The 21434-nt window shown below is 39.9% G+C and overlaps 1 protein-coding gene across 5 annotated transcripts in view; it reads left to right on the top strand.

Moving 5' to 3' along the window:
• The window catches only part of LOC310736228 (inactive rhomboid protein 2-like), a 38627-nt gene that overhangs the window by 8301 nt on the left and 8892 nt on the right, over window positions 1-21434 (top strand). The window contains exons 2-18 of one of the 5 annotated variants that reach the window (XM_083559608.1): window positions 1516-1583; window positions 7399-7569; window positions 9522-9649; window positions 10439-10622; window positions 10716-10931; window positions 11151-11279; window positions 11489-11604; window positions 11930-12136; window positions 13171-13282; window positions 13724-13798; window positions 14554-14715; window positions 16471-16556; window positions 17076-17139; window positions 18213-18307; window positions 18461-18536; window positions 19348-19448; window positions 19831-19984. In XM_083559608.1, the coding sequence (XP_083415734.1) occupies window positions 7432-7569; window positions 9522-9649; window positions 10439-10622; window positions 10716-10931; window positions 11151-11279; window positions 11489-11604; window positions 11930-12136; window positions 13171-13282; window positions 13724-13798; window positions 14554-14715; window positions 16471-16556; window positions 17076-17139; window positions 18213-18307; window positions 18461-18536; window positions 19348-19448; window positions 19831-19984 (2043 nt within the window). In that variant the 5' untranslated portion in view covers window positions 1516-1583; window positions 7399-7431. Of the gene's footprint in view, window positions 1-1515; window positions 1588-6222; window positions 6299-7398; window positions 7570-9521; window positions 9650-10438; window positions 10623-10715; window positions 10932-11150; window positions 11280-11488; window positions 11605-11929; window positions 12137-13170; window positions 13283-13723; window positions 13799-14553; window positions 14716-16470; window positions 16557-17075; window positions 17140-18212; window positions 18308-18460; window positions 18537-19347; window positions 19449-19830; window positions 19985-21434 lie in introns of those variants that run through there. The other 4 variants (XM_083559610.1, XM_083559609.1, XM_083559612.1 and 1 more) reach the window with 4 other exon arrangements.

Below are 21434 nucleotides of genomic sequence, written 5' to 3'. Positions count from 1 at the left end.
TTGTTGTTTTTTTTATGTGCGTGTTCACTTCGCTTGAGCTCAATACGGTATTTTCGTCAAATGCGCATGTGCGTGAGATGAATATACCGCAGGGTTGGGCAATTAATTTTTACAAGGGGCCACATGAGACACCTGAATTGTGTCAGAGGGCCACACCAACGATAATATTTTAGGGCTGCACCGAAATGAAAATTCAATTCAAAAGTCAATAAAATCAATAATTTTTTGTGTTGTGCCTTTTGCCTCGGCACCATCACTGGAAAACTTTCCTGCCTTTTCAAAAACGTCCTCTACAGACGGAGTGCACATGCTCGGATTGACTAATTTTCTGCCCCGCGTTCTTCTCATATTTAGAATGGCAATCGGGATGTTTGGTTTTCAGGTGATAAATTAAACTCGATTTGGAGAAACTCTTTGCAGATACACCCCCTCTTGAAAATTCAGCATTGCATGTTTTACAAATCGCTCTCCGCACACCGCAGACATGTTGCTCTTATCCAGATAACCGTGTGCTGGCTGCGCTTTTTTATTGCGTCATTACAATTGTGTTTCATCTGATATACCGCAAAGTTTCCCAGTAGGGGCAAGCTCATTTAAGTCTTAAAATACCGTATTGAACTCAAGCGAAGCGAACACGCACATTAAAAAAACCAAACAAACACAAACTTCGATATGAACGTAAGAGCCGCATGAAACCAGCCAAAGAGCCGCATGCGGCTCGCGAGCTGCGGGTTGGCCACCCCTGTGTTAGTGAGTGAGTTAATGTGTTAGAAGCAGGAAAAATGGGCAAGCATAAGGATTTGAGCGAGTTTGACAAGGGCCAAATTGTGACTGCTAGACGACTGGGTCAGAGCATCCGCAGCGTTGGTGGGATGTTCCCAGTCTGCAGTGGTCGGTATCTATCCAAAGTGTTCCAAGTGGTGAACTGGCGACAGGGTCATGGGCGGCCCGAGGCTCATTGCTGCACACGGGGAGCGAATGCGGGCAGGACTGTTTTGGCAGCAAAAGGGAGGACCAAGACAATATTATGCAGGTGGTCATAATGTTACAGTTCCTGACTTTACTAGCGCCCTTATGGGGAATAAATTTGGAAGGAGTTGTCTAAAAAGCACATACGGATCTTCTGGTCAGTTTTCCACAAACATTTGTGCATATAGTGTATTTTTGTGCTCAGGCAGGAAATAAGCACAATCCAATCTGTGAAGTCTTTTTATAACTAAAGCCTACAATTATCAATTATTAATTATATCACTGTTCAGTAAAATGATACTGGTTCAGACTAATCCTCATGCATTATCCCATGATTGTGATTCAGTGCTTATGTCTGGCTTCATTATGGCAGGAGCTTTCAAACAAAGGGTTCGCTGTTTTCTCAATTGTCAGCTAGTTCTGTAAATGAGCACCGTCTCTCGTTAAGTCTCTGCGTGACTCCTTTTTACTAATTCTTTTTTTCTTTTTTTTCTGTTATGTGTGCGTGTGTGTGGGTTTTCTCTATTTCTATATCGGCGCGTGTAGATTGGCGAGCTGCAGGAGAGGATGAAGAACTAACAGACGCGACAGCAGCTCCTTCTGTGAGAGGAAAAGTAAGTGTGAAACAAATCTAACAGCTTCGAATGTGTTGCTATGTAAAGAGAGCGCGAGAGAAGTGGTGGACTGCAAATTGCTTGTGTGTCTGTGTACTGCTCAATCAGGAAGTTGTGTACGTCTCTTTCAGTTTTTCCTCCTGTGCATGAGTATGGTTACCAAACAAGCACGAATATAGAGCATTTATTAAATTGCGCTATGTACATTTTCGAGTCCAGCATGAACGACCTGAAAATTCCGTTTGATGTTCGGAGCTATATATATAATATTTATATCCCTATTTTTTATACTTTTATATTTATATTTTAATTTATTTTATTTTTTATATATTCGATTTCTATTTACATTTTGGACAAGCATTTCACTACCTTCTAGTCTGCACAAATGCGTCTGTGACCAAATTAAAATGTAATTTGATTTAAAAACCCAACTGTTGGATTTTCTACTTGGAATAATTTGGAATGATGTCCCCAAATCTGCAGTTGTGTTAATTCAGAGTCCAATCATTTTCTCCGTTAAAATCGAGCACCTCAAAAGGATACTGTAGGCTTCTTTTTTTTCTTTTTCAGCCATTCTTCTTTAAAAAGCGACTTGGATTTTCAAGCCTCAACTGTCCTCAATCAGCCCAAACAAATGGTAATGAAATACTTTTTAAAAAAATGTCTAACTTGACATAAAATGACGTTCTAAATCAATAACATGAGCTGTAGTGTAGTGAGGTCCCCTAACTGATGTTGTTTTAATGTACTTGCATTAGTGACCTAATTGTTTGTTTGTGGTTGCTTTAAGTGTATGAACTTTATAGAGATTCTAATAGATATAATGAAGAACACAAACATATATATTTAAATCTTCAAGTTCATTCGCCACTTTGAGAAACACTGATTTAAGCGTACAGTCTGCTATCTCACTGGTTTCTCTCAACGTTTCTTCAGTTGTTTCTCAGAGAGTTTTTTGTTGCCATTCTTGCCTCCGGATGCCTTATTCTGGATCTAGCACCTGAGTTGATGTAAACCATGTCTGTTAGAAAATGAGGTGGTATAAGATAACATGGAATCGGACAGAATTGGGTGGATTGAACAGGTTTGGAAGGGATGGGAAGGAGTTGGATTGAGTAGGATTGTGGGGAGAAGGATTGGGTTGGATAATGATAATGAGTTCCAAAATATGTTCAGATTGGTTTGCTGACAGTCTGGAGATTTGTCATTATCATTCTGCATGGCCGTAATTAGAATTCCGTTCCAAAATCTTGCTGATGTTTTCGCCTCTGCGCACCGTTTCAATGTTTTTCCCGTTCTTCCTTAGAAACGGGTTCTGCAGAGCATCTCTGCAGGGTTAACAGATTGATGCATTTTGAGCCAGCAGGCGACAGACAGTCTTTTGTCAAGCGCCCGTTGCCTGTGGGAACTCGTGCTGTACTGCTTTGACACTTTTTTTGTTTTGTTTTGTTCTTTTCAAATTTGCATTAATTTCCCTAATAAACGTGATCCCGCTGGAGTAGAACAAAAACATGCCACTATCAGTTTCACACTTTCACCAAATTCAATCGAGGAATGTTTATTCAGCATTTTCCACATGTGCCATATGTTCAGGATTGGGGTGGTTCACGATAACACCACCCACAGCATCCGGTGTAACGCTGTTAATGAATAATAATGATCCAAATAATGATTAAGCCATATTAACCCATAGCATCTAGATCTCACACAACTGCTCCGCTTTGCATCACTGCGTGTTACTTCCCTGTGAATAAATACACACAATGCTTTATTCTCAGCATTTACTTACACTCCACTCTGTAAAGGCAAAATGTTGTTTCGAATGTTCTTTTAAAATGTGCATGCCAAAATACTTTATGCGTCCTTGCGTCAAGCACAATTCCCTTTGGATTGTTAGGGGGCCAAGCACTGATTACTATTATTATTATCCAATCATACGCTTTCACACGTATTAAGAGTATGATTAAGTGTGCAAGTATGACAAACTGTTATATTATCACCCACGCGTTCTATCATGCTCTCTCACAAACCGCTATACCCTCTCGCCCAAATTCATACTCCTGCACACACTAGTATACTCTAGTATTGTATATACATAGTCATGCTCTTTCTCTTGACACTCTCACATACGAACCCTCAAACACACGTGTCTTTTTTTTTAAACAAACAATCACACTCTTTCTCACACAGTCATTCTCTCTCACATGCTATAATGCACAACGTAGTTTCTTACACCCTTATACAATATCACACTCCCAGGTGTGTGGACACAATATCATTCTCTAATACTTTCTTACACAATATTATACTCTCTGCCACACTACCATTTTAATGCTGCAATATTGTAAGCCAAGGTTCTGGAGAAACATTGGCTCATTTTCACTGAGCACTGCGTCCGTTTTATATGGTTGAAATGACTCAAATCTTCTTCGTTTGATTTAACTGTTTTTCACACAGTATTGTACTGTCTGTCCCCCACACGCTGTCGTGCTCTACTATTGTCTCATACTTTATCAATCCTTCATACTGTCATACACACCATTACACTCTCAATCTTACTCTGACACAATATTACACTCTCGCAATATCATACCCTCTTACCGTCTCGCAAAATACAGCACTCTCGTACTGTCCCACACACTATCACACTCCCTGTCATGCGCACACAATTTTATACTGTTACACACTTTTTCTTTATTACAAATCATAATTTTCTTATACAGTCTCGCACACAATGCCGTACCCTTTTACTGTCTTATACACCATCCCACTCTCATACTCTTACACACAGTATTGTACTGTCTTACACACTATCATACTCTCATACTCTTACACACAGTATTGCACTCCCGTGCACTCTTGCTCACACTCTCAGTAGGGCTGCACGATTTGGGAAAAATATCATGTTGCGTTTAATGATCTAACAGACAAGAGAAAAGGAGAGCTAGCTGACGTTGGATAAAGCGGAGGATGCCAGGTGAAGACACCAATCCGCGAGTATGCGCGGGCTACGCGTTGGCTTCAAGGAGAGACGTGCGGGAACGCAAATGGGTGTGTGCCCCGGCGTGAGTACGTGGAAAGGAAAGCGGAGGGGCAAAAGAGAACGAAAAATAAAAGAAAGCTCTGTCTGTCGAACCAGTTAGATTTGTCATATTGCCACGTGATGTAGCAACTTCAATTTAGCTAATCTTGCTAATCTTGTTTCTCTCTCTGCTCAGTATTTGTGATCTTTAAGATGAAATATCACCATATAACAGAGGTAGCGTTTTTGTGGCTACCAGTCACGTGACCACACACGCCACACGTGCACAAATTTTTTTTATTAAATCGCAACATTTGTCGTATCGTTTGTCATTTAATTGAACAAGCTGACATTGCGATACATTTAACCGTGCAGCATAACTCTCGTACACTCACGCCCACTCTGTCTTACACTCTCACGCCCACTCTGTCTTACACTCTCACGCCCACTCTGTCTTACACTCTCACGCCCACTCTGTCTTACACTCTCACGCCCACTCTCTCGTACACTCTCACCCACGCTCTAGTACACTCTCGCCCACTCTGTCTTACACTCTCACGCCAACGCTCTCGTACACTCTCACCCAAGCACTCCTATGCTCTTGCCTAAGCACTCATACACTCTCGCCCACACACTCATACACTCTCGCCCACGCTCTTGTTCACTTTCATCTTATGTTGTCATACTCTTATTATGATTGTGCATTTTAATAATGTGAGAGCTATCAAGTTTGAATTGCAACCAAAACGGCTTCATTGAAGGAGAGCTTTATATACACGCTTCTATACATGGAATTTTTCCGACACTCACAAAGCCTCCTGCTGTGCAGCAACATATATTTATTTTCTACTCTGATGCAACTTCTAACCATGAAAACACAGGGCAGACAGTCTCTCATTACTGGCCATAGCCATGCTGCAATAGTGAACAATTTGACATTGCGCGCGCTGGTGTCGGGTTACAACAAAGCTGCTGATGTTGATGTGTCTCTGAGGGACAGCGATGAGGGCTTGCCATCGATCGCTGGCTTTTGGTTTGCACAAACGGCGGTGAAACGATGTATGTGTTCTAGAGCTGGGAAGAGCAGGCTCTTACAGTGATGTACGTCTTTACGGATCAGCTTTGAAGGCGCCTTATTGGTAGTGAAGGAAGTGGTTATTGAATCATCGCTTAGGAAATTAGGTTTTGGTAAGTGCTTTTGGCATTTTTGCAATCAGAGTATGCCTGTTAAAGCTTTTTACACAGTGAGCTGTGGAGTTTCTGTAATAGTGTGTGTGTGTGGTGTGTGTGTGTGTGTGTGTGTATGTATATATATATATATAATGTGTGTGTGTGTGTATATGTATGTATGTGTATATATATGTATGTATATATATATGTATATATATGTATGTATGTATATATATAAAAAATATTACACACAGTCGAAAGCTGATTTGTAGAGTATATTTTGTGTACAACTGAGGTTACAGGGGCACAGACTCTTCGTCTTCCTCACCTGTGAGTACACACAAACACTTTCTTTGGACAAAAGTATTGGGACGCCAAACATTTCAAGCCAAACTGCTGCTACAAACTTGGAGGAAAAAAATTTTCCCTTCACTTGATCTAGCACAATTGTCGCTGAATGAGCACAAATCCCTAGGGTTGCCGAGATATCTAAATTACAAACTTGGACAAGTTCACTAATAAGGTAGGTCAATTCACAATGTGTAAAACTCTGAGGAAAATATATCCAAGTTTTATTTCTATAGTTTAGTTCTCTTGAGAGGGTCCCCTGGTGGTCTAGTGGTTAAGATGCAGCGCTCTCACCGCTGCGACCCGGGTTCGATCCCCGGTCAGGGAACCAACCCCAGCCACTCTCAGTGCTGGTCCCAAGCCCGGATAAATGGGGAGGGGTTGCGTTAGGAAGGGCATCCAGCTTAAAAGCATGTGCCAAATCAAACATGCGGAGGATCCGATGTGGCGACCCCTGATGGGAGAAGCCGAAAGAAAGTTTTTAGTTCTCTTGAGAAGATATACAGACATGGTTGCTAGAATGTGAGGGGTATAAATAAATAAATAATATATATAAGGATTTGTCACAAAGTAGTTTTACACATGCATGTATCCAAAAAAAAATTAAAAAAGCTTAACATGCTCAAGTTATGGCAAGGAAAATCTCCCTGAGAATACATGAGAAAAACTTGAGCTTGACCAGACCGAGAAAAGGACTGGAAACTCGAGCTTGTTAATTTTTTTATACATGTATATGTAAAACTACTTTGTGACAAAACCTTCTGCTAAAAGTGCTATACAAGTGCATGTTTTTACCGTGACCTGCGGGCTATACTTATTATCCATGTTATTGGCATCAATCCAGTAAAAAAAAAAAAAAAAAAAACTAAACGAACACACGCAAATATGTGCAGCGTACAAATTTTATTACCTGAAAAATTGACACTGTTAAAGTTTAGAATTTTCAAAACCTAAAAATTTACTTGCTTTGAACTGAAATTTCGTTGTGTGGTCTACTGTTTTTGTTTTTTGGGATCTCCCAGGGATTCTGTTGTGTATCATGTGAAGAACCTTTCATTTCCTCTAATGTTACACACTTCCATTGTTTTGAGCTGTGTACCCTTTTTACTCAAATACCTATCATGCAACTTTTTGTGATCTGTATGACGTTAACAGATGAAAGCACAGCTATGGGCCTTTGTTAGGAGTTTTCTGTTTGACAAATTGGTGCAATGAATATGCCCTTCTCTCTCGCTCTCTTTTTTTTTTTTTTTTTTTTTACCTTTTCTTTTTAAGAAAGAGGAAGAAGAAGAAGTAGTAGTAACCATTATGGCATCTCAGGAAGGGGAGGAGTCAAGCAGCAACAACGGCCAATCAGAAAGTAGGTTGAAGAACAAGAAGCCACCCAGCCTGGTTATTGCAATTCCACCCAGCGAGGATCAAGAGAGAACCGGTACAGAGGCACAGGTATAAATTGACAAAGTTGCAGGTTGAAACAATTGATTGTATTGTTTGATATTTATTTTTATTGGGTGTAAATCAGAAGTCCTTTGAAAGTGCAAGTCGGCATGCAGGAATTTAAAATAATAAACGTGAGGGTCGGAACATAAAACCAAAAAAAGTGTCAAGCCTTAAGGAACCAAACAGAAGCACAGGGTATAAATAGTCTGCCTAAATAAGGGCTAATACAAAAGAGTTGAACACGGTGTGATAACAAACCAGAAAAAAGATTAGATCCAAAACAAACAAAATCTCATGATGTGAACCAAAAAAACAAACATTGCCAGCAGTGCTTTTTGTGCTTGAGACTACACAATATACTCATGCTGCTCTAATCCCTATGGGATTTCCATACGGTGCATTTAAGATTAGTCAGGGACGCCCTAAAAAAATTCAATGTCCTCAGAACACCTTTACCCATGAAGGTTCCACAGATACGTACAGACGCATGCTGACAGCCAGGCGTGAGCACAAGCTGTTAGTCCTGCCTGCCAACATGATGGATGGAAAATGGAAGGATCTGTGAGGGTGGAGATTGTTTTTTTCAGCCTGTGGTCAGCCACATAGTGTCATGTGCACACCTCAATTCAGACCCTTACAGTAACAGCTGACTGTTTCATCACACTGTTTTATGTGCGATAGCTCAATTTTCAATTCAGTGGGTGACGGTAACGAAGTAAATGTAACTCGTTACTGTACTTAAGTAGCTTTTTTACGTATCTGTTCTTTACTGAAGTATTTCCATTTGGGGAAACTTTTACTTTAACTTCACTCCATTTTAACGTTAAATATCTTACTTTAGACTCGACTACATTTTGCACTCGTTCTTTTTTTTATTTACGAGTGGATAGAAACTTAACTGGCCAATCAGGGTAGAGTACGCGCTCTGTTTTGAACTTGTTTCGATTGCCGCTTGGTGGTATATATTTAGCACGAAGTAAAACAGGGATAAATGATGGAAAAAAACGCCTCTAACTTGCCCAAACACCTGTAGACTTATTTATGTGAATTTACTTATTTATTTATTTATTTATTTATTTATTTATTTTAAGTAATTGAAAAGAAGATTTTGGGCTCATGATAATTTTAATAGATTGGAAGAGAGACATTCGAGTCTTTTCACATTACCCGTGTTGATTTAAGCAAAGAGACTTGTGGAAAAAATAATACATTATAGCCATAATAAATCAATGTACTTTGGATACTTCGACCTCACACAAGGCGCCAGCAGTGGCAGCTTGGTGCTGCTGGAATTTTAACTTTCGATCCGAAGTCCAACATCTTGAACTTCCCTTTTTACTTTGCCATATGTACAATTCAGCACCATGAAATTCCTTCTCCACATAAACCAGCGATGTTAGAAAGTCATGGTCAGAGCGCAGTGTCCACCATGATACATGCACTCATGGAACACAGAGGGTTAAGAGCTTTGCTCATGGCCCCAAAAGTGGCAGCTTGGCAGTGCTGGGGCTTAAACACCTGCGCTTTCAACCAGTAACCCAGAGCCCTAACCACTGAGCTACCACTTCCCCTCCTATGCTATTCTGTAATATAGGTGTTGCTTGTCAGGGTTTTTTTTTTTTTTTTTTGTGGTTTCCACCAGATATACCCACTGTCTTTGAAGCTAAAAGCGAACGTTGTTCAAGAATGACTCGTTCGAATGAAGTCAATGCTGTTACTTAAAGAAGCAGTGGTCATTTTTAGATCCTCTTAGAGTTGCCATACTAATTCTCACAAACTGGAGGCCATTAAACCCTGGTATTGATTGCACTCGTTGTTTTTTTTGTTTGTTTTTTTTTATCAATCTTCAGATTCTTGTGTTTTGCAACAATTGGAGCATTCCAGTTATATAATATATATTATATAATAACTTTGTGTGTGTGTGTGTGTGTGTGTGTGTGTGTGTGTATGCTCGCCAGCACCTAAGGCAGTCGGCAAAGAAAAGCGTGAGCATGCAGCAGTCGACCGAGGCGTTGTCGGACAGCGGGACGAACGAGAGGAGAGCGGCGTTCCGCAGACAGACTTCTCTGTCTCAGAGCATTCGCAAGTAATCCCCGCTCCCACACACACACACACACACACACACACACACACACACACAATCATCTACATATTTCAAGTCATTTTTACATCTGTGCACTAGTGAGGATTTCATGCTACCTGTTACGCTTTATTTGTGAGTTTTGGAGCGTAAGACATCGCAAATGTGAATTCAAATGAGAGCATGTAATGAGGAAGTTGCTAGAAATGTAGCTTATAAAAGAACCCTTGACTCATCAGACCTTCATAGAAACATGTAATCATATGAGTGCTGTATAACGTTATTCCAGGTCTAAAAACTGTTTAAATATTGCCAACTGAAACTATATGGAGGCAAGTTTGAGGACCACCTGACCTATAAGATTCGAATGTGCTTTTTGAACATCTCATTCCACATTTAGTCCCCATTTGCTGTTATAATAAACTCTAGTCTTCTACTCTGCTGGGAAGATGTTCCCTAGGAGATTGTGGAGATTTGTGCATATCTAGCCACAAGGGTCTTAGAAAAATCAGGTAGTGATGTCCAATTACTCCCAAAGGTGTTTAATAGGGATGAGGTCAGACACAAACTCACTTTGTGCACAGGTGAACAGGTCTAGGTCAAATTGTACATCCTGTACAGGTCTCCAAATGTGTGGTAACTGTTTGGAGAAGAACAACACATGGCTGGTAAAGTCAGTCGTCCCGAAACTTTTGTCCATTTCATCTATCTGGATGCAAATATTCACACTTTTCTGACCACCACTCTTGCGTGTGTCCATCTTTGCACTCTCTCATTTGTTTGTGTACCCTACAGAAGTACAGCGCAGTGGTTCGGAGTCGGGACGGACTGCGAGAGTCAGCAGCAGGCGTGGCAGAGGAAAAGTCTGCGCCACTGTAGCCTGCGTTATGGCCGCCTCAAACCTCAGTACCGAGACCAACAGGAGGCAGCAAGCATCGACCACAGCCTGGACTCTCCTGCCACTCACAAGATGCCAAAGGTACTAAAGAGCTATGCTGAAAATACCTACTGCAGAGTGTTTATGCAGGAAAGTAACTTTTTTTTAATGTAAATCTTTTGTTTTTGTTTTTAGATTGTCGACCCTCTGGCTCGCGGCCGTCCGTTCCGTTATGACGAGGTGGATCGGCCAAGGACGCCATACTTTGCTCACGCTCCTCCTCCTCAGACCCCAGGCGTCTCCTCCTTGTGCTCCTTCACCAGCCAGCGCTCTATGCACTCTCGGGTCCTGCGTAGGAAGAGGGAGTCTGTGGCCCGCATGAGCATCCGCGCAGCCTCCAACCTACTCAGGGTGTGTGTGTGTGCGTGCACCTTCATTTATGGATATGTTAATGCAATATTGATTCTGGAAAGTTCCACTTGCACATGAGATCAGCTTTACAAATGTTCTAAACAATTTTCTATGCTTTTATGTGTGTTTTCCTACTACATTCTACTCTTTTGTTAGGTGTATTTCTATGTGTGATTAATGTATGTGTGTGTGTGTGTGTTTGTGTGTGTGTGTGTACAGGGTCGGCCCGGCCTGCACGGCACTCCGGTACCTCGAAGTTTCCCGCGGAGAAGTTTCGTTCGGCCCAGCTGGATGGAGGAGGACACAGTGGACACAGCAGACACCTCTGACTGCGTCTTCTTTAGCAGGGTTAGGGTCTGCTTTCTTTGTACTTCTGGCATATTCGCTCTGTCTATAGTTGGGTTTTCATGAAATATAAGAATAAATAAACAAGAGCAACACACTGTTAGCATACAGGTTAGAAACAATTGGTTTTCATTGAGCTGTTTGAAGTCAGAGTGTGTGGGAGACATGCTGGAAAGAGTTTTCAAAATATTGTTTGTGTGTGTGTATGGCAGATGGATGCACATGAGGACTTTTACTCTATGGCAGATGATGTGTTCGAGTCCCCGCCCCTCTCCGCTTCATTGGCTGTGGATAATTTAGTAGACGAAGCAGGACGAATCCCCAGCTTGTGAGTTTCACAAAACATGGAGTTTAAACACAATACAGAGCTAAATGTTTAACTCTCTCACCTTTAGTGTGTGTGTGTGTGTGTGTGTGTGTGTGTGTGTGTGTGTGTGTGTGTGTATGTACACACACACACACACACACACACACACACACACACACATATATATACATATACACACACACTAAAGGTGAGAGAGTAAAACATTTTTATATATATATATATATATATATATATATATATATATATATATATATATATATATATATATATATATATATAAATATATTTCAACATTTCTTTATTTCCCTGCCATCTGTGCGTTCAGTAAGGATATCAGCCGAACTCCGGCTGCAGTGGTAAGCCCCGCCCTCCACCGCGGAGGCCGCATCGCTTCCCGGGTGAAGCACTTTGCCTTTGATAAGCACAAGCGTCAGTACGGGTTGGGCGTGGTTGGGAAGTGGCTGGACCGTCAATACCGGCGCAGCCTGAGCAGCCAAGTGCAAAAACAGCTGGATGACTTTCACAGTCACAGGTGATCGCACACGCACTACACAAAACACCAAATGCAGCGTATTGCCAAATTGATTGTATTATCAGTTTTGGAAAAGGATCTGATGTTAATCAGAGTGAACATAATTATTATTTTTAATATATTTTATGGTGGTCCCCCAGAACTCATAGGGGTTACGTTCTAAGACTCCATAAATTTCAGATGCACCCCCGCAACCCTTATGGTAGCTTAGTAAATTCATCTAGACATTATATCACTCTATAAACTTAATAGTCCACAGTATTTGACCAAATACATAATTGAAAATATTATTTCTAACGTTCCCGAGCAGTCCTGCTGCAGATTCCCGCAAATGTTAAGATAATCCGCAACTTGCTGTTAGATTAGATTCCAAATGAGAACCGCGAGTTCCGCACCGCGAATTATCGGAGGTTAGCTGTGTATAAAATATATATTGTAGCTCTATAATAGGAACTCTGGCAGTAGTGTAGAGTAAATAAAATGTACACTCTGTAAACAAACGTTTGCAGACCCCTGGACATAAGATTCATATGTCCTTTTTTTTAACATCCCTATCGCATTTAACCCCTAATTTGCTGTTATTAGAACCTACAGTCATCTGGAAAGACTATCCACTAGATTTCACTATATAGGAGTGTGGCTGTGGAGATTTGTACTGATGTAAAGTGAGGAGACCTGGGGGGCAGCCGGTGTTCTAATTCATCCCAAAAAGTATTTAAGTCAGTTGAAGTTAGAGCTCTAGAGCAGGTTACTTAAGATCTTTCACTCCAACCCATGTAATCCTTATCTCCATGGAGTTGGCTTTGCACACATCGGATTCGCTATGCTGCAACAACGAGTCTCGTAGTTCATGTGAAAATGTAATGATATCACATACAAAGACATGCATAGCATTTCAGATTCCATGTTTGGTAGAAACCATGTTTTGTTCTTTACTTAATGACATGGTTTAGGTACAGTTACAGATTCAACAGTGTCCTAATTTAAAATACGTTATACATATGATCATATCTCTTTATGCACTTTTATTCCAGACCGTATTTTACCTACTGGATCACTTTCGTGCACATCGTCATCACTTTGCTGGCCTGCTGTACATACGGTTTCGCTCCGGTCGGCTTCGCCCAGCACTCCATCACTCAACTAGTAAGATGCACTTACATCTGGCATTTAAAACACATCTGTATTAACCCATATTATAGATTTTGAATGAGTCAGAGTCACTTTATATCACATCAAAACCTTTTTGAGATAAATCTCTTGTTTGTTTAGTTAATTTCTTTGTAAAATTTTTTCCGTCATTGGATCATTTTTGAATCAGACGACATCATGTGCTGTGTAACTCAATTCATGTATCCGTGAGATATGCGAAAGGAAATGTACAAACCAGTAGTCTGTATCGATGTAATATTTTGCTTGCCGTTCCTATCATTTTCCTTCCCTCTATTGAGTCACTGCTTTTTGTGTGTGTGTGTGTGTGTGTGTGTGTGTGTGTGTGTGTGTGTGTGTGTGTGTGTGTGTGTGTGTGTGTGTGTGTGTGTGTGTGTGTGTGTGTGTGTGTGTGTGTGTGTGTGTGTGTGTTTTTAGGTGCTGAGGAATAAAGGGGTGTATGAGAGTGTGAAGTATGTTCAGCAGCAGAATTTCTGGATCGGCCCAGGATCCGTAAGTGCTTCCATGTTTTTTTTTGTTTTAATTTCAAACCCTTCCTTATCCTTTCATCACATGATGCAAACAGCAATCTTTGCTATTATTAAGCCACATTATGAGTAGTATCGTATAAAAAGCTTTCAGCAGCTTCCAGTTATTGGAATGGTGTTTTAACGACTTAAAGAAAATAAAATATTTGAAAGAAAATAAAATGTTGCTTCCTCAGCATGGTCTTAATGATCTGCTTTTATTAATAGCTGTGTTTTTTATTATATTTTTTTTCCACTGTCTGGGCCAAATAACCCTAAAATCACCCCCTAGCCATGTATTTGTCTTACTGCAAAATGAAAACCAACATAAGTCTAATTTCATGGATGATTCTTCCAAAAATGGCCAAAAAATTATTTTGTTAATTTGTAGTAAAGCAACCAGTTATATTCCTGCTGTATAAACATGGATTTTTATTCTACTTGCCTCGAAGGAGCTTTTCAGGTAGGGTTTTATTAATCTCCACACACTGTAATACTGTATTTATTTATTATTATTAATATTATTTTTTTTAAAGTTCAGCATTGTCCATTTTGGCTTGATTTAAGAGAGAAAGCCTTAAACAAGTATAATAATAAATAATGTGTTTATTTAAGTCAGAACACACCTCAAGGCACAGTAAGTAAACAAAGTAGAACAATAGAGCATATGCTGTCAGTGTCAGTGTTCTAATGAAAATAACTGTTTACACAATTGCTGAAATAAATACACATGTTTTGCAGGTAGACCTGATCCACTTGGGAGCGAAGTTTTCCCCCTGTATTAGACAAGACCTAAAGATAGTCGAGCGCATGCAACGGGACCGAAACGAGGAAAAAGAATCTGGCTGCTGCGTGCAAAACGATAAGTCAGGATGCGTGCAGACGCTACGGAACGACTGCTCGGTACACATGCATTTGAATTATATCATTAAATATGTAATAGCTTGTTGTGGCATTTTCAGTTGATTATCATTTGATATCAGCCACATTGTTGGCATCCAGAGGTTTTGGTGTAGTTTGTGGCCTGTATTTTATAATACATGAGGCTGTTGCAGACACTGATCTTAAAATCCTTAGTCTGAAAATTTCCTGAGTTCCCAATGGCCATTTGGATATTTGCTGCCACCGTGAGGATTTATTAAAAACATCAGTGTTGATACATAAGGGTATATAAAATCTCGAATTTGTAATGTTACAACCTTATTTCCTAATAAATTTAATTCATGATTTCCGTCAAAATTCTGCAAACAATGCCCCATAATGACAACATGAAAGATCACTTGAAAATAATAAATCACTTGTACATAAGTATAGTATTCACAGCCTTTGCCATGACACTGAAAACTTGAGCTCAGGTGCATCCTGTTTCCACTGATCATATTTGAGATGGTTTTACAACTTGGAGTGGGATTGGAGTCCACCTGTGGGAAATTCAGTTGATTTGGAAATGATTTGGAAAGACACACACCTGTCTATATGAGGTCCTACAGTTAACAGTGCATGTCAGAGCACAAACCAAGCCACAAAGTCCAAGGAATTGACTGTAGACCTCCGAGACAGGATTGTATCGAGGCACAGATCTGGGGGAAAGGTACAGCAATATTTCTGCAGCATTGAAGGTGCAAATGAGCACTGTGGCCTCAATCATCTGTAAATGCAAGAATTTTGGACCCACCAGGAATCTTCCTAGAGCAGGCCGCTCTAGGAAGATTATAGGAAGAATTTAATTCATTTTTAAATAAGGCTGTAACATAACAAAATTGGCAAAAGTGAAGCGCTGTGAATACTTTTATGATGCACTGTATATACCATGAAACAGACAATAAATAATACAGTTTCATATCTGAAGACATTTTCTCTAGAATGTTCTTGCAAACCCAGTTCTTTTCCACAGCCTGGTACTTTCTATACAAGTTATCATAACACAGTTTTGCTACAATCTTATGAATAATTGATGATCTATCAGTATAAAATAAGCATATTTGTACTGTGTAAAACATATTTTATATCTTGACTAACAGAGTACAACAATGAATTGTTCTTAATGTACAAATCAATCTTCGTCCATTTCAACATACACTGTAACAACCGCTTGGAGAACTACGAATGAATGAGTTTATATGTACTTAATCAGGGACAATGCACCGAGAACATTAGTCTAAGAAAGAAGAGATGTCTTGTGCCAGGTTATAGCAAAAAAATGCTAATTTCCACCTGCAGTCCCTAGACAGATGTTACATTTGCAAAAAATGGAAACATTATTTCACTCACATCAATAAAATCACTAAAAACACAAGTTAACAAAAGAGTGGCTATAGGACAACTCTGTGAATGTCTTTGAGTGGCTTTGAGTTTAAAATTTTATATCTCATCACTACACTTTGAGCAAAATTATTCCATTTATTTTTGCAAAATTAGGACACTCAGCATATTGAGGCTGACGAATAGCTTTTCAGTTATGCGGAGGGTCGTGTGTATTACATTTAATTCTCTTTTCTTTTTCAAAAGACTGTGTGTAAAAACAAAACTCTTCTTAGGACAATGACACCTTCAGCAGTGAATATTCCCACATTCATTGTATACAAAAAACTCTCATACCTTCTATTATTGAATAATCAGTAATGAAATTAACCTATTTTGTAATTTTGTTTATTGCAGGAGACACTGGCCACGTTTATTAAATGGGGCAAAGTGAACATAGATATTGTTCGTTCCTCAGGGGCGGTGTGCCATCAGGACCCCAGGTAGTGTGTGCCTTCTGCAAAAACAACCATTGCTTAATTTCATGGGTAGGATTCATATGTAGTTCTTACTAAAAATTCATCCGTGGGGAAAAAAGACATCATAACCACTAAAAGACAATCAGCAAGATTTTAAGGTAGTAAAACTTCTAGATAGTAGTTTTTTTTTTTTGTGGGATATTTCTACATCTCTTTAAACTGTGCGTTCCAATGCCAAATTTAGTCTTTTATGTAGTAAAATTATATGAATAAATTATTTTCTGGCAAGTCTTTACACATTTTTGGTTGTGGGGATTTTACTATTTAGCACCAAAAGCATTAGTGAGGTGTTGGACAAGAAGGCCTGGAATGTACTCAGCATTCCAGTGCATCCAACATAAAGGTGTTCATTGGGGTTGAAGTCAGGACTCTTTGCTGGCCACTCCACTTCTTCCACTCAGTTAACTGTAAAAATTTACTACTTGTTTTTTTTTTGTTTGTTTTGTTCCTCTGTCTGGTATGTTAAATGCTTTCTGGGATTAGGATGTGTCAGGAGCCTGCTTCAGCGGAGCCACATGTTTGGCCTGATGACATCACGCAGTGGCCGGTTAGTCATCTGAACTATTTCTTCCAAACGGTACATTTTATCCTGGTTAAAACAAGGTATTGTTTTATTGGTGACTCAGGAGTTGCTGCTTTGTGCTCGGCCAAGGATGGGCAACTTTTATCGTGATGAGGGCCAACATTTCTTTTTCTCCCTCATACCAGGGGGACCGATAATTAATTATTAATCCAGATTTACACATTTGACATTATTTCTCAATTTACTCTTTAATGAGTGAACATGATGTACAAATGACACAACGAGCTCATTAACTATATAACGTGCATTTATGCTCATTCAAATGGCCAACTTCGTTAGATGACAAGCAAATGTATACAGCTCAGCAAATTTACTACCTATGTGACCCTATTTTTAGCGGGCAAGAGAGATTTCTCAAACTACCATCAGAGAACAGCTAAAAGTGCTATATAAAACAGTTATTAAAGGGAAGGCCCCACCACACACCCCACCCCCCAACAAAAAAACAATATATAGGTAACAATATATAGGTAAGTAAATGATAACAGATTTTTCATTTTAGGTGAACAATCCCTTTTCAAAAAGAAATTTACCCAAACGCATTAATTTATAATTAATTTCAGACAACATTCCCTACTGCTGAATAGTCTCCATGAGAAACCTGTGGCTTCTCCTGCTGGTGTGTATTTTAATCAATGTCCGTTTCCCATTTTGCCAGAAAAACAAAAAAAAACTGTTTTCTTTTTACTCATTTTGGTGAACTTTCTCAATACCAAGCAGATACTAAGTTCTATATACAAAAGGTGACCAAAAAAAACATATCAGTATGTCGACTTTGAGTAGTAAGCTTTTAGCTGTTTTATAACGAAATGCATTATTACATCATTGAGTTTTTACTATGTCTATGATAAGCAAACCTTTTGGCACTTTAACAGATTAGCAGTGAACTCAGAGAAGCACTTGTTCATCAAACTGTGAAGGATTATAAAGCCATCTCCAAATAATAAAAAATTCACCATTTTACAATGTGAAGAATTGTTTTTACTGAACATTGCAGTTCCGTGTGCTTTTCTGACTGCTGAATATCTGTTTCTCAGATCTGTACAGACAGAGGCACATGGAACCACACTGGTTATCTGCATATGGACTGCACCATCAGGGGTCGTCCATGCTGCATCGGGACCCAAGGAAGGTATTGTATTCGGGTGTTGCGTTATATTTTTTTTTATTATTTGGTTTTCTCATTTAAACCTTTTTTTAAAAATTTTTTTTACATTTATCTCGAAAGCAATTGTGAGTGACGGGTGATGGTTTGGGCGATGACTCTTGCTGGTTGTGTGTGCAGGTGTGAGATCGCCACACGAGAGTACTGTGATTTCATGCACGGATACTTCCATGAAGAGGCCACACTCTGCTCTCAGGTAACACCCACTGGCTTTAATACTATTGATGGTAAATGTGATGCTCATGACTGTGTTGATGTTTATTAGCAGTGATCATCACTTTCAGCAGAAATCTTGGTTTACTCATTGGCCTGAAGTGTGTTTTACAGTGTGGTAGGCCATGATGTACTAATCGCTTTAACTGTAAACCCAGATGGCCATGAGGATACAGTGATTGCAGGATAAAATATCATATGATTAATGGTTGGAAGGTTGAATGTATAGGTGGATTTTCAAACGGATGCACGAAAGGAAAGATGCTTGGAATGCGTATTTGTTAGGATGGATTCTGGGATGGACACTTTGCCAGGGGAATGGACGCTTGGAAAAAATAATGGATGTTCTTGTGGGTGGGTGTTTGAATAGACACTTGGGTTCTATAATGCACACTTTGGATGGATGGATGCTTGGATATGCACTTAGAAGGATGGATAGACGGATGCTCAAATGTATACGAATGATAGGTGGTGGGATGGATAGATTCATGGATGTGGAAAAAAAGAGAAGCACTTAAGTGAGAGGACATGAACGTGCGTACGTATAAATCATGTATATGCATGTTTGACAGAAGTAACAATATAGGTGAACATTTTTTTGTTTCCAGGTTGATCCCATGCAATATATTCTCGCTGTTCACTTTATTAGGAACACCTGTACACCTCAGTTATGTAGTTCAGCTGATCGTGTAGTGGCAGTACAGTGCAGATCATGCAGATAAAGATCGAGCGCTCAATCAAACATTCGAATCAGGAAGTGATGTGGACTTTAACCCTTGCGTGGTTCATTGCAGGTTCATTGTCTGGATGAAGTCTGTGGCTTGCTGCCGTTTCTGAACCCGGACGTTCCGGACCAGTTCTATCGGCTCTGGCTCTCTCTGTTCCTCCATGCAGGGTATGAGTATCACCAAACTACAAAAAAGAGAAAATATCTTCGAGTGAATGTAGTAAAAAATCAAATATTTAAGTTTGTCACCTGATTAATTCATATTTGTTCAATATACATTAGAGGGGTGTAAGGGTATGCAAAATTCTTCTGCTTGCCAATCATATTCAACAGTCCTCTCAAGACTAACAGCTTGAATAGCAGATGTGCACCATAGGAACAAATGGAGTCATCTGAAGACAGTGAACCCAAAACTATTTGTCAGAATATTACTGAAATATATGGCCCTGCGATAACGTGGCATATCCATGTAAACAATTAGTCTTTCAGACTGTGGTACTGACCGGAGATTATGTGATCACACTAAAACATGGTAATTTATACGTGCCAGCCTCCTGCACTGCCTGGTGTCCGTAGTCTTCCAGATGATGATACTGAGAGACCTGGAGAAACTCGCCGGCTGGGTGCGCATCTCAATCATCTACATCTTCAGCGGGATCACAGGAAACCTCGCCAGCGCTCTGTTCCTGCCGTACAAAGCAGAGGTGATGACCTCGTTCTTACATTTTGAACCGTTCTTATTGCTGTAATCATTATTGAAGAACAGCGTGTGAACGCAATATATCAAGCGCAATTTGGCATTCGGTGCATAGAAAACGAGAATCTAAAGCCTTCAGTTTCTTTCATTAACATCGTCCTCTATGTTCAATTTATTCCTTACATTTGATGTTCAGATTTCTTTGTTATTTTTAGATTAGTGCAAGAATGTGGCCAGTGATAGCAAATGTGGGACTGTATGTGTGGTAGGTTTCCTAAGAGGACTGTAATAAGATATTCTTTGTGCCTTTTGTGCATTAGGTACAGTGTTCACAACAAAGCTGGGGTTTTCTTTTTATAGAACTATTCACATTATTTAGTCCTCACAAGTGTGCACCTCGTGCTTGTTCACCCCTTGGTAATCCTGTTTATCTGTTAACCATCATGCTGATGGAAAGAAACGTGGATTAGTAGCGTCCAGATGATTGGTGTTGAAAAGGTGTAATGCTGAGCATGCGAAGGCTAAAATAAGCTAAAGCCGGAAATGAGGTCATTACACCATTCTACATCCATTATGCATCTCTGTAGTAGAAATAGCCTTAATTTCAGTCAACAGATTTAGGCGCGCAAGTGTAGTTTACCAAGCATATTTGCATATTTAACGTCCGCATATTCTTTGATCCAGAATATGAGATGCACAACATCGCTGTATCGTTTCTCGACATCCGAGTGCTCACGTGAGTTTGCCATTGAGTCGGATTACGCAGTTAGCACGGGCCGGATTAGCCTGGTTTCACCCACTGAGATCCTCTTACTCTTGTATCTCAAGCTTTCCTTCGCAATTATGTGGTCATTAAAATGGAGCCTGGATGTACAGTATTCGTGGAACTGCTTGTGTGTTCTATTCCTTATGCCTGCAAAACTCCATTAAAGTGTAAAGATGGACTTGTAGGGAAAATAAATCTGGACGATAGAATAGTTTTGCTTAAGCTTTATATGAAACTACATAAAACATTCTTTCGGCTTCTCCCGTCAGGGGTCGCCACAGCGGATCCTCCGCACGTTTGATTTGGCACATGTTTTACGCTGGATGCCCTTCCTAACGCAACCCTCCCCAATTTATCCGGGCTTGGGACCGGCACTGAGAGTGGCTGGGGATGGTTCCCTGACCGGGGATCGAACCCGGGTCGCAGCGGTGAGAGCGCTGCATCTTAACCACTAGACCACCAGGAACCTTATATGAAACTACATAACATTCTCTAAATAAAGTTAGCTATTTTCTATAATCGTAAAATGTACAATTTGAGATTGAGTAGACGGCCTCTGAAGCAAATATATGAAAATTAAGGCAGTTTTATAGGACAGAAAAAACAAAACAAAACCATGAAGCCTGAAATCTGTCCCTGAAATGAGTATTTTGCACTTTATATCACAATAACCGCTCACAGTATTTTGATT

This window comes from Silurus aristotelis (genome assembly GCF_946808225.1).
Source record: "Silurus aristotelis genome assembly, chromosome: 2".
Classification (NCBI taxonomy): Eukaryota; Metazoa; Chordata; class Actinopteri; order Siluriformes; family Siluridae; genus Silurus; species Silurus aristotelis.
This window is presented reverse-complemented; position numbering and strand designations above follow the sequence as displayed.